Consider the following 27612-nt stretch of genomic DNA (forward strand, 5'->3'; position numbering starts at 1 on the left):
ATATAGTATGAGCAATAATGATAGTGATGCATGCCTTAGCAAGAGCCACTAAAAACCTTGAATGATCTTCCTGTTTATGAGCAAATGCAATTGCATTACACCATTACTTTGAAGTTCGGTGGTTAGAAAACAATCACGGATATGCTTTTATGATTATAGGAAGAGCTGATAAATGGAATGAACTCTCTCTCTCTCTTCCTCTGTGGCTGTGCTGTGGTTCTGTGCGCAATAAGCTACCTAAATCCCCCAGGCCTGGATTATAGTTCTGAGGAGATTTAAGTGTCGGCTTGACAGGTGTTACACAGTCAATAAGTTAGCATCTTTACTAGTACGGCATGCCATGAGAAAAACAGCTCCAGCCTGGACTGAAGATGCTAAAACTGTCCTGATGTCTGCAAGACTATCCTTCGAATCCTGCGGGTTTGGACGTATTGTTTTTTTATGTTCTCTCGTGAAACAGTGTTAGATGGAGGTTTGCCTAGAGCTTTGTTTGACAGAGCGATTGTAAAGGAAGGAATCGGTGGACGCAAAGCGCAAGAAAGAAATCAAGGACTCTACTAGTAAGTCGGCAACAGCAGAGCGATGTGTGCCGCCGTGCTGCCTGCCAGTCCGATGCCCTCAACATTAGCGCCTCAGATGAAGCAAGCGCTTGTTACTAAACCGGCAACACCTCCGGGCCGACTGGGCAACCCAGCGGTGACAGCCGCCTGCTCCAAAGCTCTCCACAGACTGACCCTGTCACGGCTCCTGGCCGGATTCTTCTGGACGGGGGATAGCTCTGTGTACGGATCCAAATGGAAGCTAGGCTTATTTGGTAAGAGTTAAAAAAACTGATCAATTCGTTGTTTTTAAATAAACCTATTTAATTATTTCAATTTAGTGGATTGCCAAAGTCATTTTGTGAAGTGGCATGACTTTGAAAGATAATTCCAGAAGATATTTTGCAAGATTTCGACTTTGTTTATTCACCTACAAATAAGATTTTTGTGTAGTTTTTTACAGTATATATAATATGGCTATACATTTTCCAAGGTCAGTTAAATAAAATGGGCCGTACATCAAGGCAAGTGATAGGTTTATGTTCACTATATTGCTTTTTAAATCAAATTTATGTTTTTCTCACTGATCTGTTTTGATGTCGATGGAGCCTGTCCCAATTAACTACTCCTGCAGTCTTTGCACTTGACCACTTGTCTGTTTGTTTGACCTATTTGTTTCATTTAGTCCATCCATGTGTGCTGGTGAGCATAAGGCTATAAGTGTGTGGAGAACTTTTGATTACCTGTTTAAAGAGCAAAACGTTTTGATTGTGGTGCTTCTTTTACAAATTAAACATCACTTCACATTATACTGTCTATATATATATATAATTTACCTTGAAAATTTCAGGACACAAGATCCAGAATGTGTATTTACTTAGCTTCAAACACTGCTCTAAAGCAGTATTAGAAATAGTGTGGATATAGTGTGCATTAAGAAACCTGACACAGTGTGTCTTACACACTTAATTCCTTAACTTGCTCTTAAGTGGCCAAGACCATACGTATGAGTATTGGATAAGGTTAACAAGTCCAGAAAACTCACGGTTGAAATTTTTGAGTGGTGATCTGGTCATTTTTGGGGGATTTTAAAGTATAAACTTTAATTTGAATTTAAACTTGCTCTTTAAAACTCAATTGTTTACAGCATGACATTTGGCTTCATCAATGCATTAAGAAGTCAGGATGTCTGATTTGTTTAGTTTGTCGTGATGGAAAGGCACCTGTTTGTACAGGGGCTGACATATGGTGCAGTCCCTTTAAGCTTTAATTCCCTGATGGATGTTGCGTGAGAGGTTTACCTTGCTTCTGTCTGGCACACATCTTGCAGACGAGCTCCTTTGACCTGCTACATGGCAGAGTTAAAGGATCACCTCTGGTAAACAGGCTTAAACGCCACCAATCACTGCTGATTCTTTTGACTTTTCTGTGTCACTAACTTAACTGATAACAGTTGTAGCATCTGGTTGTCAACAACGCCCTTGAGCCAACTAGATTATGTGAGTATTCAAGCTGGTCAATGAGCAACGTGACTAGTAATTTTGATTTTAAATTTCCGTTCAGGTTTCTCAAACGCTTCAACCATGAACCTGGTTTCCATAGCAACCATTTCAGACCCACTAGAGGAGTGTTTTTGATGAGGTACCACATGGGAAACGCTTGCGTTAGACTGCTTTTGCACAACATGGGACACATTCAGCGTTTTTTTTTTTTTTCGTCCACTGTTCAAGCAATCAAAAAGCGGTTCAGCTTAACCCCTATTGATTCTGAACGTCCTGCTGTGTATTCAGCAATAGGGATCAAATCAATTTAAAAGACCACTGCTCTTGCGAGCATATCAAGGAGAAACCGCTGAATTTACAACGCTTTAAGCTGGCACTGCATCACAGAACTTTTGTTAACCCCGGCTGTATTCTAGTTAATTTAACTGGCAAATCAACCACAATGGTTGCAGATCCATTTCCATATTCTTAAAAGAAATGTTCTTTATCGACTCATTTTAAACACATAACTGTTTTCTGTTATACTTGCATTACTTTTTTGGGGTACCTTAAAGTCAACATGAAATCCAAAATAATTGAAAATTCTTACTGCAGAATCCTGGTGTTATTGTGAATTATTAATCAGTGCATGTTATTACAAAGAAAGGAAAGGTGTGTGTGTGTTTTTTCCTTCTTTCTTCAAAATGTAATAACTTTCTCAAGGCCAAAAACTGTGTCAAAAAAGCAATTTAGGCATACTTTAAGGTTGCCACATTCAGTCAACTTAACAATAATGCAAATGACAACATGCCGTTATTTTAGTATTGTTGAATAGTGTACTATTATGGCAATGCTTAATGTATAGTACTTTAATATAAACCCTTATAATTTTTGCTAATACTTTTATATTTATATTTCTCATTTCCGAATGCTGAAAAAGGGACCTTTTTGCTTTTTAAATGTCCTGTTTTACTAAGAAGCATGTCACATTTTAAAGTAGAAATGAGCTGGCAATGCCATTTTATCCATCCAACCATTTTCCAAACTGCTTGTTTTCTGGGGAGCATACTTCAAAGTCTCAGGCAAAAAAATACTCTTAATGGATAAATGCCGCTCCAGTATAGAAAAACACTCAACATTTTCTGTCATTATCCTGTCTCACCTTCATGTCATGGCAAAACAGTGTATATTTCTGTCTTATTTTTAACACAAAGGTGAAAAATTATTTTCAAGCGTCTATATGCAGGTGATTTTCATACAAAACTCAGGATCAGGTTAAAAAACACTGAAACAATAAATGATGTATTTTTAGAAGTTGCAAGTACTGATGACCCTGGGATCACTATTCCATCGCTGCTTGGCCTTGAACAAGGCACTTTAGCCATGCAGTCAGGGTACTGTCATTTTGAATAACACATAAGCGTATACACCAATCACTCAAACCTGGATTTAGTGATCCGCTAAAATCTTCTTATATTACATCCTGTCTGTCGAAGCTCCCGGCATAATTATCAAATAAAGAGCCACCTCAGATGAGCTCTGCCAATATTAATACCACATTAATACTAAGAGATGGAAACAGCACACGCAGAGTGATGGCTCACTATTGTGAACTCATCACTGATTATTATATAATCGTCTCTCAGCTCATCTGCTGTTTATGTAACAGCGGTCTGTTCGCTGAAGAAACTTCTTTACCAAAGCCAGATCTACTGTTGTCTTAAGTGTTACTTCACACTCTTTCTGTTCATAATTGCATGAATAATAGAAAAACAAAAATCTTGCAGTCATCTCTGTTCCTGAAGGCAATTTAGTTGAGTAAAGTCTGCTGAGACTTTGTTCTTGTTAGCTTTTTTGTGCATGCACTGTTACAGCGCTTATAAAGCAGCATGTTTATTGGCATACCACAATAATGCCATGTATATATCAATGCATCACTTCCCATGCTCCTGCCACAGTCTTTTTATAAGAGCAAATTGGAAATGTTCGAACATTGCTTGGTAATTTCAGTTGATTTAATTTTCCTGGCAATTTTCCTGTGTTGAAACATTATAGACCGGTTCAGCATTTTACAACCATGTGTCAATTGTGAAATGAGCCATTTAGAGGAAATTTAAGAGTAATTGTGCCAGTTATTTAAAATCCATGATTGTTTCCAATGAACATTTGCTGTCTTAAGCACAGCATGCAGAGAGAAACACTCAATCTTGCCAAATAATACTTGTGTTGTGAGGGGAGAGGGACGTTTGAAAATGAAACATATTGGATTTCGATCAGGATCATAAAGGTCACAGTAATGATTGCTGGCCGCTTTGAGCTCAGGGCTCATTCAGGAGCATGTCAGATATTTTGATGGATGCCTAGTCCTCTGAGTAATGCACATGAACACAGAAAAACGGCGTTGACCAATAATATTCTGTGGAGCAGACAAATTAACATCGGCCATCTGAAAAGATAAAAATAACTTTGGTGTATTTTCGCTCTCAGTGAGAGTTGGATCTAGGCAAGAGTTTTACAAATAATTATCATGTTTTATTTATAATTTGGGGTGGGGAGTTTTTGTGATATTCAGCTATCTAATGATTGTGTCTGTGTTCTGTTAGTGGAGAAATGCATGAGCTCCATGCAGACGGGCACTCAGATGGTGAAACTGCGTGGAGGATCCAAAGGCCTGGTGCGCTTTTTCTACTTGGACGAACACAAGTCCTGCATCCGCTGGCGGCCCTCTAGGAAGAATGAGAAAGCCAAAAGTAAGTGTCATTCTGAATGCATTGTTTTTTATTAAACTTTTCTATCAGAGCTATCGATTTATTCTGACCCTGACAAAAATGTCATTACTCAGATGTTGTTCTTTTATAGCTCGGATACTTAATCATCTCAAATCTCCTGCACTATTACAAATAAAGGTTATAAAAGGGGGTTCTCAAAGCGATGCTATTAAAGAGCCAAGTTGGGATCCCCAGAGAACCTATCATTTGGCATAGAATACATGGGGATGTGCCTCCCAAGCAGTAGCCCCTCACTGCAGAGCAAAAGGTCCAGGGGGTGGTTGGATCCACATCCAGGAGGTGGAAATGGGTGGATTTAGTGATCAGGGGGTGGAGACTGGCAGATTTAGGTATGTGGAAGGTGAAAGGAGTTGAATCTAGATCCAACCGGCCCCTTGGATCTTCTGCAGTGAGGCCCGTTTCCTCCCAAGGGCCAGAGAGAGTCTATGCATGACCTGACATTTCAGTCATATCCAAAACTAGAAATCTAATGATGTTAGGAACATTATAATAATTTGAAAAACAATATAAAGAAGCTTTTGTGCAATGGAAAGTTTCCACAGATGTTAAAGTTTATCCATAGAACCACAGAACCCTTATTTTTGAGAGTACAAGACAGGTGTACCAACTCCTGTTCCTAGAGGGGCATCTTTCTGGTTGTGCTCCAGCACATCTGCCTAGAAGTATCTAGTGATCCTAACAACCTTGATGAGCTGTTTTGGCTGCGTTTAATTTTGGGCGGGAGCCAAAATTCTGCAGGAAAGTGGACCTCCAGGAGTAGGATTAAAGGTGCTTCACTATTCCATATAAAATCCTTTTTGTCTACATGGTTCCGTAAAGAACCTCTAACATCTGACATCATTTCTGTGTCACAAAAGGTTCTTTGTGGTAAAAAAGGTTCTTCATATATTATAAAAACATAAGAAACAGATGGTTCTTTAAAGAACCTTTGACTGAATGGTTCTTTGTGGAGTCAAAAATGGTTCTGCTATGGCAGGGATGGGCAACTTTGCTAGTGACGAGGGCCAGTATTATTAATCTTCACACCTTTTGCGCCAGCTTCCTTTTTATTGAAGGAAATTAAAGTATAACTAATGTAATTAGTTTTTTGGGGTTTTTTGTGCAGTTATGCTAATTCAGAAGGAAAACATTGTCAGTGGAAAGAAATATTATCCCAACAAGCCAATGTAAACATCTCAGTTGCATAGTAAAATTGCAACAAACAAATATACAATATATTAACTGCCAACTGAACAACTTAAGAGGATTCAAGAAATTGTTATTACAAATGGTACCATATAATAACCTGGTATCTGCAGGTTTTTTAACATCATATTTAAGAACTTTAAAGACCCTTTTTAAGAGCTGCACTTCACATTTCAGCCTTAAAAAATTATATTAAGAAAAGAGATTATATTAATTTAAACAATTATTAATGAATTATTTTGTTAAATAATATTACATCGTAGTATCTTAATTGTTTAAAATTTTTGAAATGCATGTAAAAACATGTAGTAAAACCAGCTGAAGGGCTTATTCAAAGAGAAAATTTGTTCTCTGCCTTTCAAAAATATAGTGATTTCCTCAGTAACGGCTGGACGGAAAGCTTGCAGCGCTCAAGTTTATTCAGCGAAATCGTAGCCTTTTTCAATTTGATCGTCATATTAATCCACATTGCAATTCTTGTCTTTGTGTCCCCAAATTTAAGTCCTCTTCTAATTTAGACTTTTTGTACCATTTAAGAGTTTCCATTTAACTTAAACCCTCACAAACTGTACAGTTCAGTGCAAACATTTCTGTCATGCATTTGTTGACTAATGCATTTTACTTTTAAAAGTTAAGTCAACTCTGGCGTCCACTTTGTTTTTTAAAAAGGAATACTTCTGCGTGTCATTGTTATTCATGTCTGTTGCAGTTGATGATTTAAATATAGTTTGATTGCTCTAACTGTCATGCATATGACTGGAATAGATTATAGTGCCTGTATCTTGACCTGCCTCACTTGCCTTTTGTATTTCCTGAGGGTGTCCTCGACTCGCATGAGTTATTGACATCACGCCTCACAGGGGAACGTTACTTCAGTAGTGCAGCCGATGATTCATGTCTAAATGACAGCGCTCATTGTGTCTCACGAGGGGGGATAACGTTCAGAGTCCCGACATTCCATCGCAGCCAAGGGAATTAATCAGCTTCTTAAGTTGACTCAATTATTCATCAGTCTTAACCGGAAAGATTGCAGTCGCCTCATTGATCACACATATGCACCAGTTGATTTGAGCTTTACAACGATTGATAGACACTCCAAAATAAAATGTTAACAGTGTGAAACAATAAAATTTTGTGTTTGCATTTCCATCTGCATTATTTACTAGCCTACAATAGATTGTCTTCAACTGGAAATTGCACACTAATAGCACGTTTATGCTTTTTACCACAGAGTTCCACAGAGTTTGAGGTATTAAACCACAATCAATCTTTTTGGAAAAATAAAGTTGCATAATGAAATGCAGATGAAAAGATTAACTGTAGCATGTAATATTGCTATTAGATGATGCTAAAAAATGTTTTTATGTCAACGACAGATTAAAGTGTGGTTTGGCTTGTAGATGTGTATGCTAAAAAAACTTTTGCCTACTTTTCCAAAAGCTCCAGCTTGTCCTGATCCAACTTCCTGCAAATATGTAAATACAATATATATGTATATTTGTAAAATATCTCCATATGCTCTTTCTTCTATCTAGTCTTTCTTAAATGTACTTTGTTGTTTATCTTTCTTTCTTAACTGCATTGTTGACTATTTGTATAGTACATCATTATAGAAGAATCCAATTAGAATCAACTGATCTAGAGTGTAATTAAAAGACGTGTTTTATTTATTTGTCCAAAATCCCATCTTGATATGGTGATACATCTCAAAATGGGTGTTAGTTATTTGCATTGCTTGTTTTTGAGGAATGTGCTACTATAGCATGCTGTTCAGATGTGGTTACTCTTGGCAAACAGGTCTAAATGAGCACAAATTGATGAATTAAATGTTTCTAGATGGTCTACATTGGCGTTAGTGAGTGTCTAATTTGAGGTAGCCATCTGCTCTTCTCATTTACATAATCTGTTCTTGAGAGACTTCATTACACACATTCGTAGCATTTGGGATGTTGATTGCGTGATGTTGTTTCTTTGAGCATTTTGCAGCTTGGAGGAAAGTAGAATGTTAACGAACACCTCAGGATTACAGCATAAATGCCATCTTTAACTTCCCAGTGCCAACTGCAGTGTTTTTGAGGGGGTTTTTTTTTCTCCTCTCAGTCCCAATCGACTCTATTCGGGAGGTGTGTGAGGGGAAGCAGTCAGAGATCTTCCAGCGGTATGCCGACGGTAGCTTTGATCCCAACTGCTGTTTCAGCATCTACTATGGCGAGCACATGGAGTCTCTTGACCTGGTGTCAGGCACAGGAGAAGAAGCTCGCACCTGGATTACTGGCCTTAAGTACCTTATGGCCGGCATCAGCGATGAAGACAGTCTGGCCAAGCGACAACGCACTCGTGACCAATATCCTTCCTGACGGAGCTCCCATTCCAGAAACTCAATAATGTTGACACTATCTGTAATACTATTACTCAGATTTCTAGTAGATTAGAAAATATGAGCACATGCGTGATGTTGACAAAATAATTGTATCTTAGTAAGTGTCTTAATAAGTCAATTATTCATTCATTCATTCATATGATTTGTTCGAAACGGCTAATTTATGTAGAAACATAAATATTTATATATCTGTCTTTATGAATGGATTATTGGATTCATTTCCAAACAGGTTAATTTAGGAAGAAACCACTGTTACTCTCGGATGTGCAAAAGCTCTACATTGTATTTGGTATAAATATTTTCAGCTGCAAAACTTATAACACACACACCCTAATTCCCTGATAGGGAAGCTACTTTGAGTGTGCTAAACTGCAAGCTTCTTCTATTTTAGTTAATATTAGTGAAAAATGGAATTAAGCAAATGAGTTAATAGTGATGTAGCTCATTATGCAAACAACTACTTTTTGGGAAAAATGTATTGTTACATAAAAAGCTGCAAAAGGTTTAAGAGCATCTGAGCTATTGTCGCACTACTGGACATTTTGGATAAATCTGCAACTTTATTTTTAGCAGTTTAAATGCTACACGTTTGTTGTTAGTGCAGGTGTTTTTATCGTTCTGTGCTCTCAGACCCTTAACTCTACCTATCACATGGCTGAAGCAGACCTTCACAGAGGCTGATAAGAACGGAGACGGCTGCCTGAGCATCAGTGAAGTGCTGCAGCTCCTGCACAAGCTCAATGTCAACCTGCCCAGACAGAAAGTCAAACAGATGTTTAAGGTGAGCCATTACAAGCTTTTACACTTATTTAGGAACACTGGTATTGACTAATAAAAAACGCTTGCCAAATCAGGCTTTAAAAGTACAACTTTTGGAATGATACCACAAACAGTTTGATGACTGAATGCTTAATGGGTTTCTTTGCCGTGTACATACGCAAACCATCAGTATATTTTGTGGCCTTTCTTAGTCTGGTCATCTTTGTAGTTTATTCTGGTCAAAAACTGCTTACTTATCCGGAAGTTGCCCGATTAGTATGACTTACATGTAAGGTGACCAACCAGTTTACTTTTTAAATTGTAGATGCTGTCAAAACAGCTGAAAGTTTGATCCTGAAATGTTTGAGCCAGACTACACCAAAACGTTTAGATCTTTACAAAATCTCTCCACCAGATCCAATTAGAAAATGCTAGAAAGCAGATTAGTGCTTGGCATTGCATGTGCATTAGACAGTTGTCCTATATCATCTGCAATTATACTCCTTTGAATATGAATATACTACTGTCTGACCAGGTCATTGAAGATCTTTGCAGAAAGCTTTTTTTTTCTGGGCCACACCATGGCCTTCTTGTGGTGTGTATGGCTCCACTCTGCTCCATTTTTCCAGGCCGTCTGGATTACTGTGTGTGAGTACGTGGTTGAGACCTCACATCAGCTGTTTGCAGGTCGCTAAGCTTCACACTTCATCAGAGTCCACCCCATCTGCTGTAAATGGACACAGATGGCCTTTAGTGTAAGACACAGTAAACCACAGGGGGGCAATCTGGCCCTGCTATCCAACAACAGAGTGTGATGTTGAGTGTGTTTTTCACCTGAAGTTTTTGGCCCTGATTTCTCTGGCTTAACCTCACAAACCACCTGTGTGATTCTCAGCACTGTGTTCTGAGATTTTATTTGTTTTTGTTCATCCTTACCAATTAAAAAATAAATTTATAATAATATTTCTATTAATATTCTAGATCCCTTAATCATACCCCATACCTAAACTTAACGTCTACTTTATTACCTTTTAATTAGGAGTTTATTGAAGTTGATTCTAAAGTATTCTAAAGTGTTACTAAAATTATAATATAATTAGTGATTTGAACAAACCTAAACCTACACATTAACCGACATCTTTACTTATAAAAGAAAAATAAGAGAAGAAAAAAATCATTTTATGTTTCATTTTTAGTAATAAATGTTTATTGGAAAAAATTAGATTTTTTGTATTTGATTGAATTCAATTAGATTTTAAAAGAGCTTAATTTAGATACCTCAGGCCGATATACTCAGAGGAAGTGATGTCAGCTCCTCAGAGGGAGCGCTTCTGAGCAGCTTCAGTGTTTGTGACCTGTTTTCACGCTTCTCTCCATAAAGCAGCAATTCTCAGGCGCTTAGCTCCGGGTTTATTACATCCTCCACGCCTCGGCTCACCACAAGCCTTTATGTGTGTGTTTGACTCAGCAGCTCTCCGGATCAGTGCCGGCGTCTGAGCCTGGGATTCACTGAGCTGAGAAAACACTTTTGGGCTCTTATGGGCCGAGAGCTGCAGGAGATGTGGAGGCGCTGTTGTTTTCTATGGTTTGACTTCTCAGCGTGGCGGGGGTTTAATTGTGACAGTGGGTTGCTGCTGTTGAATGAGCCATTTCTGCAGTTGATTGAAGAGCTGCTGGTTTGCCTTCCATCATGGCCAGTGATCAGTTACTGAAATCCGGCTTTAGCAAGCAAATCTACTCATAGCTGTGCATTATTGTTTTACAGAAGTTCAACTAAAAATTTCAGTTTTAACTAAAATAGTTACAGTTCATAAACGTTTTGGGCTACAGGCTTTTTTTTTTAAAAAAACTGTATCTCTTTTTTATCTTTTAAAAAGAAATGGTAAAAAAAAATAATTCATTAATAAAAAAAGTCTTTAGTCACATTTTTCTCACAAGACTCAATAAAACTGCCTCAATAAATAAGAATTTGCTGCTTATTAATAGTTAATAGTTTTTAAGTATTGGGTAGAATAAAATGGCCTAAAATATGATTGTTCACAGTAAGACATTAATATGTGTTTTATAAGTACTAATAAACAGCCAATATGCTACAGTAGTAATATATATGTTAGCAAATAGTGAATATCGGTCCTTAAAAATAGTCTTCCCAAATTTTCAAAACAAAATAAACAGCAAGTAAACAGTCATCTAAAGTGAATTGTACTTATTACAGAACCGTTTTTACAGGTTTAGTCTTCCTAAGCAATTATAGGGTAGTTCATCCAAAAATGCCATATTTTATTATTTACTTTGCTCTTTCCATACAGTGGAAGTAAGTGAAGATTCAGAGTCAGACTAAAAAAGGACAAAAAAAGCATCATAAAATGCTTATGCACTAAATTTTGAATGTTTTGGAGTTTTACAATAGAACAAACCATAAGTAGTTGTAATCATCATTAACATGATTTTTTTTAATATTTGAATGTATATGTGAAAGCAAATTTCTCATGAGCTCAGAACACCTGGAATACCTCACACAGGCTACTTTAAAGATTTCCTTTATGGTGATTTTACTTACTTTATTTATTTGTAACCGCTATTTTATGCTTTTGTTATGGGAAAGTGCAGCATGGACATTTAGCTAAACTTCTCGTTTGTGTTCCAGAAAGAACTTTTCATTGTCTGCCTCAATGACAGTGTTTTAGGACACCATTTAAAATATTACTACATCACCCCACTTTCATTATGTAAAGGCGAACTATTTGCTTTACTCCTAATTTTTCATGCCATCGTTATTTATTTATGTTCTTAATTGATAATATAAGGACCTAATAACTCCCTTTAGAGTTTTTTCATCTCATTGATCTCAATCTCAGTGTTTCTCCATCACTGGTTTTTAGGAGGCAGACACTGATGACAACCAGGGCACTTTGGGATTTGAGGAGTTCTGCTCTTTCTATAAGATGATGTCAACGCGGCGCGATCTGTACCTGCTGATGCTTACCTACAGCAACCATAAAGACCACCTGGACACAGATGACCTCAAACGCTTCCTCGAGATTGAACAAAAGGTGAGGTTTTGTGGGTGAAATCCACTGTATTATAAGCAGGCTGCAGATACTGTGAAGCACCTGGCTTGTGTGTTGTTTTCATGCCCTCCTTTTTAACTCAGGCATATAATTTGATAAACTTGATGAAAATACAATGTGTCTTTTCTGTGCTAATGAGACCATAGGCGCTTTCCCCCGACATTTGGAAAGACTGTCCTCACATACTCTCAGATCTCATCTTTCATGGTTTTGAAGAACAGCTAGAGGGCGGCAGCTTAAGCTGTATTTGAATTTTTAGTCGCCTAAAACGCGAAGACTACATTAACAGGTCATTCACAATGAAACATTTAATATACACCTTGTTCACACATAAACACTTAGACGTGAATAAATTTGGACCTTCGGGAGATGGCGTGCATCGCGTATTGTCAACTGAGGAATCAAGTGATTATTAATGGTTAAAAAATGCATGAGAAGAGAGCTGACCACTCATTATTTGTAAACGTTCTCAGCTCCTTCATATTTGTCGATATTGAGGGCCATGGAAAATTTGTGCTTTTAATAAAAAACCACAGCACACAGTGAAGGTGAGGAGGTCATAAAAAGGCTGATGGAAATGTTATGCATCAACTACCCATTATAATTTTTCAGTTTTATAAATTATTTATTAAAACAACTAGGAAATTATTGTATGTTAACATTCATTATGATTATATGCACATATTTTGAAAAATGCCTCTGGACTCGCAACTGATTTGTGATTTAAAATGAAATCTCATTGAACTTACAGTCGTCTCGAGTGAATTGATATGTTAACAAGTGTGAGTGTTATCCTGCTATTCATTAACCTACGTAACCTCATTTGCAAAATCACCTCTAGTGGTACATTTTCATATTACTTCAGACTGGCAAATCACAAATCCACATGATGTTTGATTCAAGTGGTGTTTCAAGTAAGTGGTTGACAGAACGCCGCTATAATGTTTCAGACGGTCATTAAAATCTCATTAACAAGTTGAAATGCAGCAATATAAAGAACTAGAGCTGAACTGAAATGAAAAACACAAAAACCGACCGCAAACCATATAGAAAATAAGCATTTATTCAGTCACACCAATGTGTGATTGATAACAAACATTGGTCTCCAGTAGTCATTAGGGGTTGGGTACCAGTATGGCACCGGTACTTAAGTAACCATTACCGAACCGATATAGAAATTTCGTATTGCAAGTGTGCATGTTGTTTTCAAATTCCGACTTATAAACACAAGTTCGGACCTAAGAGCATCCAAGGAGCACGTGAATGCAGTAATTGGCAGCAGATAGTCTTCAGTTAACTAACTTAGCTAAACATGCTTCAGTTAAACTGCCTAAGGCTAAACTTCACTTGTACCGACATTTTTAAACCTGTTGTTCAACAAAAGAGTTCAGTATAACCAGTATAACGTCACAATACTTTTTACAAATGTTTTCTTGTGTGATCTGATATGTGGCTTTTTATCACATGAATTAGGCAGAAAATATGTTCCATAGTCTAATGTAAAAAATACACCTATTAGAGAGATGGCCTAAATAACAGTGATAAACGATACATTGTTGAAGTCAAGTGTTTACTGTCTTTGTTTTATCATTCAAAACTTTATATCTTTACTCAGTTACAGCGATAGCTCCGCTATTAGTTTAGCTACTTATGAATATGAAACTGACATCACGTGTTTATAGTGCTAATGGCCAGTTCATCCTTTTTGGGGAAATTTTTGTTTATTCATTTATAGTTTTTTTTTAAAAGTATCGGTTTAGGCACAATAACTATTTTAAAAGTATCGATTTGGCACCGGTATGGAAAAAAAAAACAATACCCAGACCTAGCGGTCACCAGCAAAAATAGTGGCCCTCATTGAGCGCCATGGTTAGTTTTTTAATGGAGCTGAAAACAAAGTAGAGCGATCCATTTAAGTTCCAGCATCAGCTAATCATCAAAGAGGGTGTTGATGTACTGCGTGGTTTACTGCGATTCGGTATCCGCAGCTGGCAGGATCCCGCGGTCCCCCGCTGCATTAGCTGGAGGAAAGATCTGACACTGATTGGCGTGGATGAGAATCTCATTGACTAATCAGTCCATTTAAACGGCAGCTGTCGGGCGTCACAATCGGACTCCAGAGCGGAGATGGGCTAGCTGTGTGAGCATGGCTCCCTGTGGTCTTATTTATCACATATTCCGTATGTAATATGAATAAAAAGGAAGCTTTGATTTGATTAGATGGCTGTTTAGTATCTGTTTTGAATGCTTTGCAACATTTCAATCGCTCACCTGTTCATCTTTCTTCATCTTTCTTTGTTTGTGTTTACCAGATGACAAATGTCTCAAAGGAGCACTGCCTCGAAATTGTGGCCAAGTTTGAACCTTGTCCTGAAAACCAGACTTTGGGTGTCCTTGGTATTGACGGTAGGCACGTCTCATTTATAAAATGGTTCCACTTTATTTTGATAGTCATTCTACTAACTATAGGTAACTTTGTAACTACATGTTAACTAATTCTTATTAATTGAATACTACATGTCTACTAACTCTCAAAATAGACTGTTAGGATAAGTAGAGTAGTAGATTTAGAATTAGTAGAGTAAGTTATATATATTTGCAAAGTTTCTGATAGTCAGTATGTTGTGGACCTAATGAAATAAAGTGCTAGAAGATATTAAGCAGTCTACTAATACTCTAATGACTACTAGTTGACATGTAGTTGCAAGGTTACTTCTGTTAGTAGAGTGTCTAAAGTGGACTATCAAAATAAAGTGATACCTCTTAAATGTATTTGCTGAACGTTTCCTTTATAAGAAGTCTTAGGATTTCCATGCACTGGATCCTTTTTATGGACTGTGATGGCACATTTCCACAGTTCTTAACAGTTATTATCTTTTTTACAGACATTAAGGTACATTTATTTACACTGTATGTTGTGTTTTGTTACTTTGGCATTGAGTTACAGAAAACTTCTCATTAGCTTAACAATCGGTAAGTTGTTAAACAAAAGTATAGTCAGTGTAATGCTTCTATCTCTTACAGCCTTGTTTAATGTTCTCTCTAAAATTAAATATGGCATTACGACGGTGAAGGTCTGTCTAAGTTAAGTATAAATCAGTTTTTGCTGAAATTATTTAGTTTTAATTATTTAGTTATTAAGTTTTACAAAATATCTATAATACAGTTATAAAATGTGAATAGATATCAAAGGATTCCTCTTATGAGTTCCTTTCAGGGTCCAATTATTATTATGGGATTTATAAGTTAATTAACCACCATGTCAAGAAAGAAAAACACTGAAAATTAAGTTAATTTAAAATCCCACTGGCAATTTTTATGAACCACTTTGAATTTAGTTACTAGAGAAGAAAATCAAGTTAAAATTCACAGTCGCCTCTCACTGTACGGCACAGGTTTTACGAATTACATGCGCAGTCCTGCAGGGGACATCTTCAACCCTGAGCATTACGAGGTGAACCAGGACATGACGCAGCCTCTCAGTAACTACTTCATCGCTTCCTCCCACAACACCTACCTGATGGGCGACCAGCTCATGTCCCAGTCGCGGGTGGATATGTACGCCTGGGTGCTGCAGGCCGGCTGCAGATGTGTGGAAGGTGAGACTGGCCTGATATTCCAGGGTCTCTTGATGCTTCATCTTATGCAGGAAGCGAATCAGTGGGTGTGGATATGCAGTGCAAATAACTTTTTTTAAGATGCTTTAGTTTTGTTTAGAAATTCAATGGAAAAAGTAAATTATTCATTCAAAAATGTATTTTATACATTAATGATAACCTTCTTTATCACCATCCTTTAGTGGATTGCTGGGACGGACAGGATGGAGAACCAATCGTACATCATGGCTACACCTTGACTTCCAAAATCCTCTTTAAAGATGTTATCGAAACTATCAACAAATATGCGTTCATCAAAACACAGTAAGAAACTTCTGCTGCATCAGATGAGATGATTAATTGAGTCTGAAGGTAATTACACGGTAGATATTAGTCGACTGAGATATAAACAGCCGATTAGTGTGATAAGCCAGACTTATGACTTGTATGACTGCTGTTGTTTAGTTAGAATTTTACTAAATCTGTGAACAAATTACATTAAGGAGATGATTTTAAGAGCTGATGCAGTAATAAGATGAACATATGTGTTTGTATACTGTGTATATTTATTACGAATATATAAAGACACACACATACAGTATATATTTACATGTATATTTACATTCATAAAATTTATTTTGTATATAAATATATTTAATATATAAACATAACATATTTTCCTTAAATATATGCATGCATGTGCGCGTATTCAATAGACATAATAAATATACACATTGCGCATACATATTCTATGTACACAAAAACATATTTTGGATTAATAATTTCACAAAAAAAATTGATATTGCTATTGTAGTTCTACTATTTTATGGCATTGTATTTAACTTTGACCACCATTCTTTCAATGTATTATTTTCACATTGATCTATGTTTTTGGAAAATATGACATTCTAGTGATCATACATGATATATCCTAGTTTTTTTAGGAGCCTTTAAGGAGTCTTGTAAAGAAAACTATTACACGGCGGTCTGCCTCAGCTTTTCTTCAGGTTTCAGTCCTGAAGGTTTACACGTCTGACTGCTGGCAGCGAAGGACAGTTAATTCTAGCCCACAGACACATTGTGTTTGTAAGCTCTATTGAGCAGTGGAGGTCCAGGAGTGTGTGAACGTGTGTGTCCACATACACCTTTCACACTGACAGCATGTTTCCTCCATTGCTATGACTTTGAGGTGTTGTTGCTTCTTAAGGTGATAATCCAATCAAGCTGCACGCCGTCAAGGGTTCTTGAGGGTCGCAGTAAACAATAAGCTATTTTTAGACAATGTTTCACATATATATCAAATGTGATATGCGTCTATCATGCCACTTGAGCTTGTTTAGGTTTATAAATTGTAATGAAAGCAGCAGTATCTGTCAGTATCCGGATCTGTTTTTCACTTATGGATTATGTTTCGAGGTTTCTCGTACCAACAATAGTCTGTCCTTTCTACGAATAGAGCACGAAATAAGGCCTGAAATGACTGAAAATATTTATTGCTTAACCTTCAGAATTGTTGTTTAACCACCTCAGACAGGAAACAGCTAAACGTGAGCTCTTTTATTTTATATTTGAATAATATGCTCTGAAGGTTTCCGAATGAGCCACTTTGACCAAATTGGAAGCTGTCTTACTTTAGACTCACTGTTATGGTAGATCTGTAAATGTGTTTTGTGGACAATCTTTCATCAGGTATCCAGTGATTCTGTCCATTGAGAATCACTGCAGCGTCCCTCAGCAGAAGAAGATGGCTCAGTATCTGACTGAAGTATTGGGTGATAAACTGGACGTGTCTTCCATCCCTGCTGACCCGTCTGGTCTTCTGCCTTCACCTGAAGCCCTAAAAGGCAAAGTACTCATTAAGGTAACCATCTAAACCTTTTTACATCAGCACTATGAAGTAAATCCATTGTAATGTGAGGTATTCATAATGTAAATCAACTTGCATGATGTAATTGTGTGTGCAGTGCATGCATTGATATATTAAAGAAAATTTAAAGCATAATTTTTTGTTGATTAAGTCGATTTAATTGTAATTATAAGCAATCATAAATACTAGTACTAGATCAAATATGATATTGAAAAATAAGCTTTACATTTATTTCATGCAAATTCAAAAATAATTTTCAAATAGTAATTTTCAAGTTTTATTTATTTTATTCATCATGCATTTTATTTCCCAGTTTTTTGTGTAAATTGTAACCAAGGGGTGAAATTTATAATTAGTTACGATTTTAACAATACACAAATATTTTAGTAATAATAGATCATAGATATTTTAATACCATTGCATTTAGGTTTTTGGCTTTTTTTGCAAAGTTGCTGTTTTCAGAAAACCTTTTAGAGCAGAAAAACAGTGCAGCATTAATGATATAAAATCTATTTGTCGAAGTGCAGCTCTCTCCTGTGCTTTTAATAAAGTGTGAGGGTTGAAAATTGGGCCGTAGATGGAGCAGCTCGGCAAGCGAGTTGGCGCTATAATTGGAAGACAGACTGGCGTTCCCACCAGAGAGTGAATCCTGAACTGCAAACTGGGCCAGCCGGTGGTATTGACAAATTGCTCGGCACGTGGCTACCGGGAGCGCAGCGAAGACACTCGCACCGCAGCTCAGTCGCTGAACTTGCCTGCTTTGTTATAGCAAGATTAGAATTCAACACGGCACGATTGCATGCACAGGTTCTGAAGACTTTTTAAACGCTCAAATTTAATGACTCCGAATTGCTTAGAAATTTATTTTACGTTGTCTGCTAATGCAACAGTAGAAAATGACAGCACATGCTAAAACTAATTACTCTTTGAGGTCATACATTGTCTGATTGATTAACCGCTATTGATTAACCCGTTTCTGTCAACTATCGCTGGCCTTTTTCTGTTAATGTCCCTGTCAATGTCAGTGCTGTATTTCTGCAGTCAGTACATCATTGTGCTGTTCTGTGTCAGTCAATCATAGCGTTTACTGATAAAGCAGTTTAAGCGTGATATGTGAAAATGGGTGGCTGGTTGTAATCGTCTTGCAAGTCGCTGTTAGTTATAGAACACCCTAGGGCCAGAAACGTTCCCTATTCATGTATAAAAAAACAGACACAGATGCATTGAGCATTCTTGCGGCAGGACGTCTCAGTACTCAAGGGGACAGTAGTGTTTCTTTCAAAATTCTAGCAGCAGGCCATACCTTATTCAGGTAGCTGCTATGAATACATTTACAAAAGCTAGCTTGCTCAGCAAGATTTTCTTGAAACTGTCATTTTGCCGTGACAGCAGTTAAAAAGAGACTTTTTACACTGCTGATTGCAATGCTGAGTATACGGTGATTTGAGAGTTGGCTTCAGTTGGCTTTTTGCATTGGAATCCTGTTCTTTGCCTTTTAGTACACATATTTAGTAACATTTTAGTGTAATGCAATGCCAACATGTTTGTATTTAGTAACATTTTAGTATTTAATAACATTTTAGTGTAGGGAGAGTTCTTACTATTAAATAGTTGTTTATCACCATGCCTATTATTAACATATTGCGTGTTTATTAGTATGTAGAAAGCACATATGCATGATAATATATTACATTCCTTGTCTAACCCAATCCCCTTAAATTTTACAGCAACCACACTATTAATAAGAAACATATTATGAGTTTATTAGGGCAAAAGTCATTGCCAGAGGTTTGTTAATAGCGAGAATTGAACCTTAAAATAAAATGCGTTTGTTTGTGTCATCGTAAAAATGGTATATATAGCATATTATAGCTTCTAAAAAAGAAAACATGCATATTACTAGCATATTGTCTGTTTATTAGTACTTACAAAGCATTAATGCCTTATTCTGTATGATATTTTAAATCCCTTAATCCTATACGCCTCACCTAAACATAACACCTATCTTACTAATTATTAATATGCAGCCTATTTTTATGGATTTTAATGAGGTAAAAGTTGGAGTTCATAGCTAATCAATAGTGAATTTGGACCTGAAAATAAATTGCAACCAAAAAGTATTTTCATATAAATGTCTTCATTTAATTAATATTGTATTTAATCCGCTGCCATTAAGAAAGCAAACACCTCTGTTATAAGCAGAAAGTGTTCGACCTGATGGCTGTTTTCAAATCCTCCACTGCCGATGTTAAAGCTAACCTCAGTTAATGTTGAACATACCTTTAGACTTTCTCCAAACAGATTTCAGTTTTAACGCTGAACTAGTATTGAGATGTTTTCTGTGTGTTTGCTCAAAGGGTAAAAAACTGCCCCCAAATATAGACGAGAATGCAGAGGAGGGGGACGTTTCTGATGAAGACAGCGCCGATGAGATGGAGGATGACTGTAAGCTGATGAATGGAGATGTAAGTATTGTTAGATGGTGGGGTGCATTTTTATTTTTATTATTAGTAGTAGTTATTGTTGTTGTTTTTTGCATTAAAAATTTAATGGATAGATAATGTTCATTCACCACTGGATATAAATGGTAACACTTTATTTTATGGTTAAACCTATTTGTTGCATATCAGCATGCATATTACTAGAATATTAGCCCTTTATTAGTGCTAATTAAGCACATATTAATGCCTTATTCTACTTGACCTTATTCTACATCCCTAATCCTACCCAATACCTAAACTTAACAACCACCGCACTAACTATTAATAAGCAGCAACTTGAGGGAAAAGTCTTAGTTAATAGTTAACAATAGTTATCTATTCTAAAATCGAATGCATTGCATTATGGGATTGACTACAACATGCATTCTGCTCTGTTGTATACCGCTCTTTTTAGCAAAAGCAATGGACAATCCATCATAAAGTATATAAGTAAGAAAAGTGAGAGTAGTAAGCTGGTGGAGGAGAGATTTAATGTTTATTTGTCATGAAAATAATGTTGCTAATGCAATACCTTTAATGATACTAAAGTTAGTTTTCATTTTATTAAGTTGAGGCTGAAATATCACCTGGTCAACTTATTGAAAGTTTAATGAGATTCCAGCTCATCTTCAATTCTTTAGGCCGTTCTACATCGGTCATGTTCTTTTAGCAGAATGTTTCAATTGTACTTTATGCAAAAGGCTCTCAGTGAAACCTCACAGACTCATGCATTTTGAATGAAAGCTCTTAAGTGCCTCAATGTAAAAATAAAAAGACGGCATTTTGGCAAGTGAATATTTGTCTGAATTCTTCTGAGCGTGTGAAATTAGGTCAAGACTTCGGTTGAACCAACCTAGATATTCTGATGAATGCTTTTGACCTTCACCTTGTTCCCTGCGAATGGCGTTACAATGCTAATTTTAAGTCCATTCAAATTCGCTTCTCCTTTTCCAGACGTCTATGAACAGGAAGCAGGCGGAAAACGTTGCAAAAAAGAAATTGGATAACCTCATGAAGGAGTCAAAGATCCGCGACCGGGAAGATCCGGACAGTTTTACTATCGCAGCCCTGCCGCCGTCGGGAAAACATGACAAATCACCACTGAAGGTTAATAAGCTGTACTTCACCAAACATGTCACTCCTTCCTTTCCAGGAGAGGAAATGTTACCACATTTACAGACAAAATGACCCCATTCACTTCTACTTGCATGGCGTTCTAGTCTCTACGTTAATGCATTTACATTGATGTATTGTCGTTGAAATAATCACTATTTTATATACTTTATAAATGGACCTATAACAGCTTTACCTATTCTCTTACATTCCACTCATTTAAACTGTTCAGCAAGTGCTCTAATTAGCTAGGTTTTGTCCTTGTACAGATGTGTGCTGTGTGGTTATTTAAGGGCTGACTCGAGGCTTTTCCAAATAAGACACAGGATTGCGCACAGAGGTTTTTTTTTTTTTTTCTCAGCAGGTGCCACACCACCGTCCTTGACGGCCCACAGAGATACATGCGAACATGCTTAAAATGACCAAACGCTATATACATTTTTAGCTTTTTTTCCCCTGAAGTCCACCCTCTCCTTGACACCGAGAATTATGCACCCTTAAAAATATTATAGCTAATCATCGTGCCAACAAGAAAAATCCTGCTTTCCATGATAACTCCCATTTACTGTACATTTTGAAAGAATAGGTTGCTGTCGCCACCTAGTGATTGTTGTGTCTAAGAATAAGTCTGTTGTCCATCTGCTACAGTGTTGTATATCTAATATTTGATATGCAAAAACTACAAAACTAGCATTTCAATTTAATCTTTTGCATTTTGCTGGCATGTATTGCATATATATAGAGTGACAAATAATATTTATGTATTTTATTTTTATAGAAAATTTTATTTTATTTTATTTTCATTTTATTTTTATTTTTATAGTCTGAACTATAAAAGCCTGAATGTAACTATAAATATACACACACGCATGTAGAAAAATGTTACATATGTACATTTAATGTGTATATTTATATATAAATATACACATTTAAATACATGTAAATGTTTTAAAATATGTACTATGTGTGTAAGTGTGTATTCATTATTAAATATAATTTTTTTTTTTTTTTTTTTTTTTACATTTCAAAAATGTAGATTTGAATAATATATTTTTTTATATTCACTCGGCATGATAATGTCATACCAAATTATATTTATGTATGTATTCCTCTCCATATTTTCACTGCAGTACATCTTTTTTTTAATGCAGGGAAAAGCAGAAGACAGCACTGACACTGGAGACGAGGCCAGCGCTGGTGGCACCAAACGTCTTGGTAGATCTTTCATGGGGAGCTTCTCCAAACGCAAGGTGGTTTTACATACAGTAAACATTAGTATGCATACGGACCTATAATAAACCAAACAATGTTTCCTACCATAACAATATGCTGCGTAGACTGAAAAATACATCTGTATTCTGCCTATATCAATTATTCATACTGAATGAATGATTGATAGAAATAATAATAACATGTGTATACGGCTCTCTGGAATACTACGTTCAGCTGTGTGAGTTTATTATGTTATATGTGATATTGACTTAATTAAACACTTCATCTCTTCACTGTAGAAAAAGACAAGTAAAGTGAGGAAGTCCTCCAGTTTTGAGGACACAGACACGGATCAGGAGAGCTCGAGTGGGGCGTCTAAAGCACCAGTGCATCACAGCAGGTACTGTTAGGGTCACTCATGTCGTGTGGGTTTAGATACAGTTATAATATTTTATGTTTCATCACTGATGTCAGTAACTATTTTAACAGAAAGAAAAAAACAATGAAGTTGTCGAGAGCACTTTCTGATCTGGTGTACACGAAATCTGTGGGCACACCCGACTTTGAGGCACAAGGTGAGAAGAACAGAAGATATATGTTAAAATCTTCCTGTGAGATTCAGAATTATGAAGTTGATAAAATAATGTATCCTAGGCCTTATTTATTTAGGCTCTTAGAGTGCGGCTTCATGGAGGGCCACTTACGCAATGCTTCATACAAGTCTGTGACAAAGCAGCTTTACAGTGTTAAATAGGAAAATATCTCAGGAGGACAATAACAAAGAGTCATTTTTCAGTCAATGCATTGATGATTCAGTGATGCTATTGTCCAATCCAGCTCTCTTCCAATAGTGTCTGTGCAATCAGTCACAATCACACAATCAATTATAAATGTTTCATGTATTGTATTATCAAGGGTTGTATATTAAAATCAAGTACATTACACTGAAAAACACAAAGTAGGATTTATTTGGATAGACTTTCACACAGAAAATGCTATTAAATTTTACAAATAATTCCAAATAAATAATGCTGATATTGAATAAAAACTTTTATATAATTTACAAAAAAATTATTATTTTTTTTTATGTGATTTATTTATTTAGACTAATTTATTTATATAAAATTTGCAACTTTAAAATGTTTCTCTTGATTTTAAATGACATGTAACGGGTCTGTTTATTGTTTTTATTTGTAAAGTGATCCTTTATTTACAATTTATATTTGTAAAATTTTTTAAATGGCACTCGTCCTCGATATGGCTCCATCTGGTCAGCCCTGATCAGTGGTGTATGTTTGTGTGTGTTGGGTTGCATTGCAGCGGGCAGCAGCGGTTGGCAGGTGTCTTCGATGAGCGAGACCAAGGCCCATCAGTTAATGCAGCAGAAGCCGGTGCAGTTCATGCGATTCAACCAGCGCCAACTCTCGCGTATCTACCCCTCCCCTTACCGCGTGGACTCCAGCAACTTCAACCCACAGCCCTTCTGGAACGCCGGCTGCCATCTGGGTACGCCAGTCCACCCACAAACAAATATTTATGTTTAATGGAGAAACCAAGAATAAACAGTATGTCTGAAACATACTGGGAACCTGCTGCTCACTGCTACGCTTTAGTATTTTAATTTAATATGAAAACGGTTACATTCTTGGAAGACACTACTGGATTTACAGGAATTGCTAATAATAAAAAGGGTACATTTATGTTATGACTTCAATTGGCGAAATGCACATCAGAGATATGCTTGTAAATATTAATCATAATAGTCTTTGAATTTTGATGGCTTTTATGCAGTGGCTTTGAACTACCAGACAGAGGGCAGAGTCCTTCAGCTCAACAGAGCCAAGTTTTATTGCAACGGCAACTGTGGTTACATCCTGAAACCTGCCTGTATGTGCGAAGGTAAATGCCTACATTTGATAGTTTGCTTGGTTTTTTTTTTTTCACTGAAGTTGTGCGTTTGTCTGTATTAATGTCTTCCTGCTTCACAGACAATGTCATTACAAAACCTTTTTATCAAAGAATTAAACAAGAAATATTAGCAACAGGTCATTTAGATTAAGTTTAGATGAGCTGTTGATGTTGTGATATGATTAGGAGATTTTAAGTACAGAATTTTGTATTTCCTTTGTTTTTGCAGGTTCTTTTAATCCAGTGGTTGAGGATCCTTTACCAGGGCTGTTGAAAAAACAGTTAGTTCTTAAGATCATCAGCGGCCAGCAATTGCCCAAGCCTAAAGACTCCATGCTGGGTGACCGAGGAGAGGTAAATCAAGAAAACTGTACACAGCGTTACAATAGTAGAACATTTTCAATCCCATTAAAGTCATTAAAGCTGTCACTCGCTGTGAGTTTACCCTGTTTCATGGGATTTTATTGAGCCTGTGGATCAGATCAGCCTGCCAACGTGATTGATTTCTACACAGTTTCATCTATCTGTCTAACACATCTATCATCGCAAGAGAGCAGCACAACTCACAAATCCAGAATCATTTGTCCTTTCATTTTAGTTTTAAAGCTTATGTGTCAGGTGTGAAGGATATATGAAGCACTACATCCGCTCCTTCAGTGCTTCCATGCTACATATATCCTTCAGGTGTCTTTAGCACACAATGCTGAAGTCAAACATAAAATATGCAGATTCCTTGACGTTTTCTTATTATGACTGATATCGATAGCCGCCACTAATTCATCAAAAAGATCTTCCTGATAAATACATCATCAATGCACCATAGCAAATCATCATACATTCAAATGAATGACATTGTACCAATACTTACAGAGGACATGGGTATGTATTTAAATAAAAAAATCGAATTATATTTTGAGATGTTTAAAAAGGTATTGTAGCCACAGTTGCATAGTTTGATTTTGTATTGTTTCGAAGCGCTTTTTCTATTTTTTCTTTTCTTTAGATAATCGACCCATTTGTGGAAGTGGAGATTATCGGTCTACCAGTGGATTGCTGCAAAGAGCAAACCAGGGTGGTTGATGATAATGGTGAGAGAGCAATATCCCATGACAAATTTTATATTACACACACAAACAACAACACAGCTTGCCATTTAACCTGTAATTGCGGGGTGGGGGATTGGTCATTAAAGTATCATTAAACTGTGAGACTTTAATTTGGAGTGTTCATTGTTATGCGCGTTTGTTTGGAAGAGGTGCAATAAATTTATGCATGATACTTCCACCAAATATAATCTCAACCTGCATCTCCTGACCACTAAACAATTCAATAATTCATGAACTCAATTTACATTTACATTAGCATTTTTTTTCTTACTAAGCAACTCACAGGTGCATGTGCTGTGGTATTGAGATACTAAACATGTGAATATTAGTGGAAAATCTGTTTTGAAAAGTGAAGGCTAGATTTAGTCAGTAGGGGTGGTCAGACTGTTTAGGAATGTGTTTGCAATTTCTGTATATTTTGAGACATAAAGTGGCTGTAATGGAGAGAATTTTTGAGAGAATTTTTGAGGAACCGCTCACTCGGTATGGGTTGATTTCATAATGGCAGCAGGTGAAAAGAAAATAGCATTGGCCCAAGGATACAGCCCTGTGGGACCTCAGATTCTGAAGGGTACAGAATATAGAAACTTATCTTTGTCGGCTTGTATGTAAGAACTTTTGTCTGAGAAAGACTATAGATCTGCTGTCATATGCTATGGACAAATCCAAGAGAATATTATTGGAGTGTATAGGTACTCTGGCAGGTTTAAGTCATTTAGTCACTTTGAAGCAAGCAATTTCAGTTAAGTGGCCTATTTTGCCTGGTTTGTGAAGGTCAAGTAGGTAATTTTGTTGAAGTGAAAAAGGCAGGTGAACATGAACATTCTAACACCTCCAATGCTTTCTCCCTTCCCATTATATCTACATAAATTCACCCTATTTTATATTCCCCCTGCGCTATCGTTCTCTCTCAGGATTCAATCCTATGTGGGAGGAGACACTCGTCTTCACTCTTCACATGCCAGAGATTGCTCTTATACGCTTCCTGGTTTGGGACCATGACCCAATTGGCCAAGATTTTATTGGCCAGAGAACCATCGCCTTTAACAGCATGATTCCTGGTACCATCTTTTTTTTTTTTTACAAATCACATTTATCTTTATGTTGGAAAAAATATTAGTGCTAAATGAAGCATTTGGAATGTATGTTTCTTCTCAATGTTTAGTGCATGTTTAATATGTGTGCATTTGATTGACAGGTTACCGACATGTGTATTTGGAAGGCATGGAAGAAGCTTCCATCTTTGTTCATGTTGCAGTGAATGACATAACCAGTAAGGTGAGCACTTATTGTGGTTTGCAGGCACAAAAGAGCTGTATCTGGCATTGTTATGTCAAAAAGATAATATTCTTGTCGTGTGCTAAAAGACAGGCATAAAAAAGTCTCAAAATCCTAATATTTATTCTAGCCAGTTGTTATTACATGGTTTACTGTAACAAAATGGTGTTTATTTGCTATAGACTGCTACAGTAGGCTCTTAACACTGCATGTGTTAACACAACATCTTAATATGTTAAAGATATCCTCCTTAATAATTCTTACCTGCTAATTTTATCAAAGTAGGCCAATTGACTGACAGATTGATTGATTGCTTGATTGATTGATTAACTGATTCATTGACTTCCAGAGGTCAAAATAAATATCATATGAGATCTTTTATTTTAAATGTTTTTATATTTGGCTTCCAACTCTGTAACTCAAATTTGACACAGGTCTGAATAAAATCCTGATTTGTGATTTTATTCTGTTTTAGCCATGAATATAAAATGGATTGATACAAACATAAGATTATAAAAATAAACAAAATGTATTAATGTAAAATGTAAACAAAATGTAAATGTAAACAAAAATGTAATCTTTTGCAAAATGGAAAACATGATTGTAGATTCATTTCAACTGAATGTACAATCACTAGATTCAATAGATAACAAGGGGCACTGCTAGGGTGGGAGGAAGTTCAATTCTAAGGTCCCAACAATGAAAATGAGTTATTTCGGAGGGGGGTGGGGGTGTGGTCATGATTTTTACTGAGGGTGAACCACTGGAACACGATTTGTACGGCCGCAGATTGTGATCATGTTCTAGGGGGGACCGAAGTGGACAGGTTGTCCAGGGGGTCCAGGAAC

General features: G+C 36.5%; 1 protein-coding gene across 4 annotated transcripts in view; it reads left to right on the plus strand.

The window, feature by feature from the left end:
* The window catches only part of plch2a (phospholipase C, eta 2a), a 100483-nt gene that overhangs the window by 64150 nt on the left and 8721 nt on the right, over positions 1-27612 (plus strand). For all 4 annotated transcript variants that reach the window (XM_043246658.1, XM_043246655.1, XM_043246657.1 and 1 more), the window contains 19 exons: positions 4624-4770; positions 8095-8338; positions 9026-9155; positions 12016-12186; positions 14517-14610; positions 15600-15803; positions 16004-16124; positions 17490-17661; positions 20025-20132; positions 21102-21254; positions 22412-22510; positions 22772-22872; positions 22962-23047; positions 23793-23978; positions 24264-24371; positions 24610-24734; positions 25384-25468; positions 26401-26547; positions 26685-26764. In XM_043246658.1, the coding sequence (XP_043102593.1) occupies positions 4624-4770; positions 8095-8338; positions 9026-9155; positions 12016-12186; positions 14517-14610; positions 15600-15803; positions 16004-16124; positions 17490-17661; positions 20025-20132; positions 21102-21254; positions 22412-22510; positions 22772-22872; positions 22962-23047; positions 23793-23978; positions 24264-24371; positions 24610-24734; positions 25384-25468; positions 26401-26547; positions 26685-26764 (2561 nt within the window). The remainder of the gene's footprint in view (positions 1-4623; positions 4771-8094; positions 8339-9025; positions 9156-12015; positions 12187-14516; positions 14611-15599; positions 15804-16003; positions 16125-17489; positions 17662-20024; positions 20133-21101; positions 21255-22411; positions 22511-22771; positions 22873-22961; positions 23048-23792; positions 23979-24263; positions 24372-24609; positions 24735-25383; positions 25469-26400; positions 26548-26684; positions 26765-27612) is intronic.

Source organism: Puntigrus tetrazona, chromosome 8, assembly GCF_018831695.1.
Source record: "Puntigrus tetrazona isolate hp1 chromosome 8, ASM1883169v1, whole genome shotgun sequence".
Classification (NCBI taxonomy): Eukaryota; Metazoa; Chordata; class Actinopteri; order Cypriniformes; family Cyprinidae; genus Puntigrus; species Puntigrus tetrazona.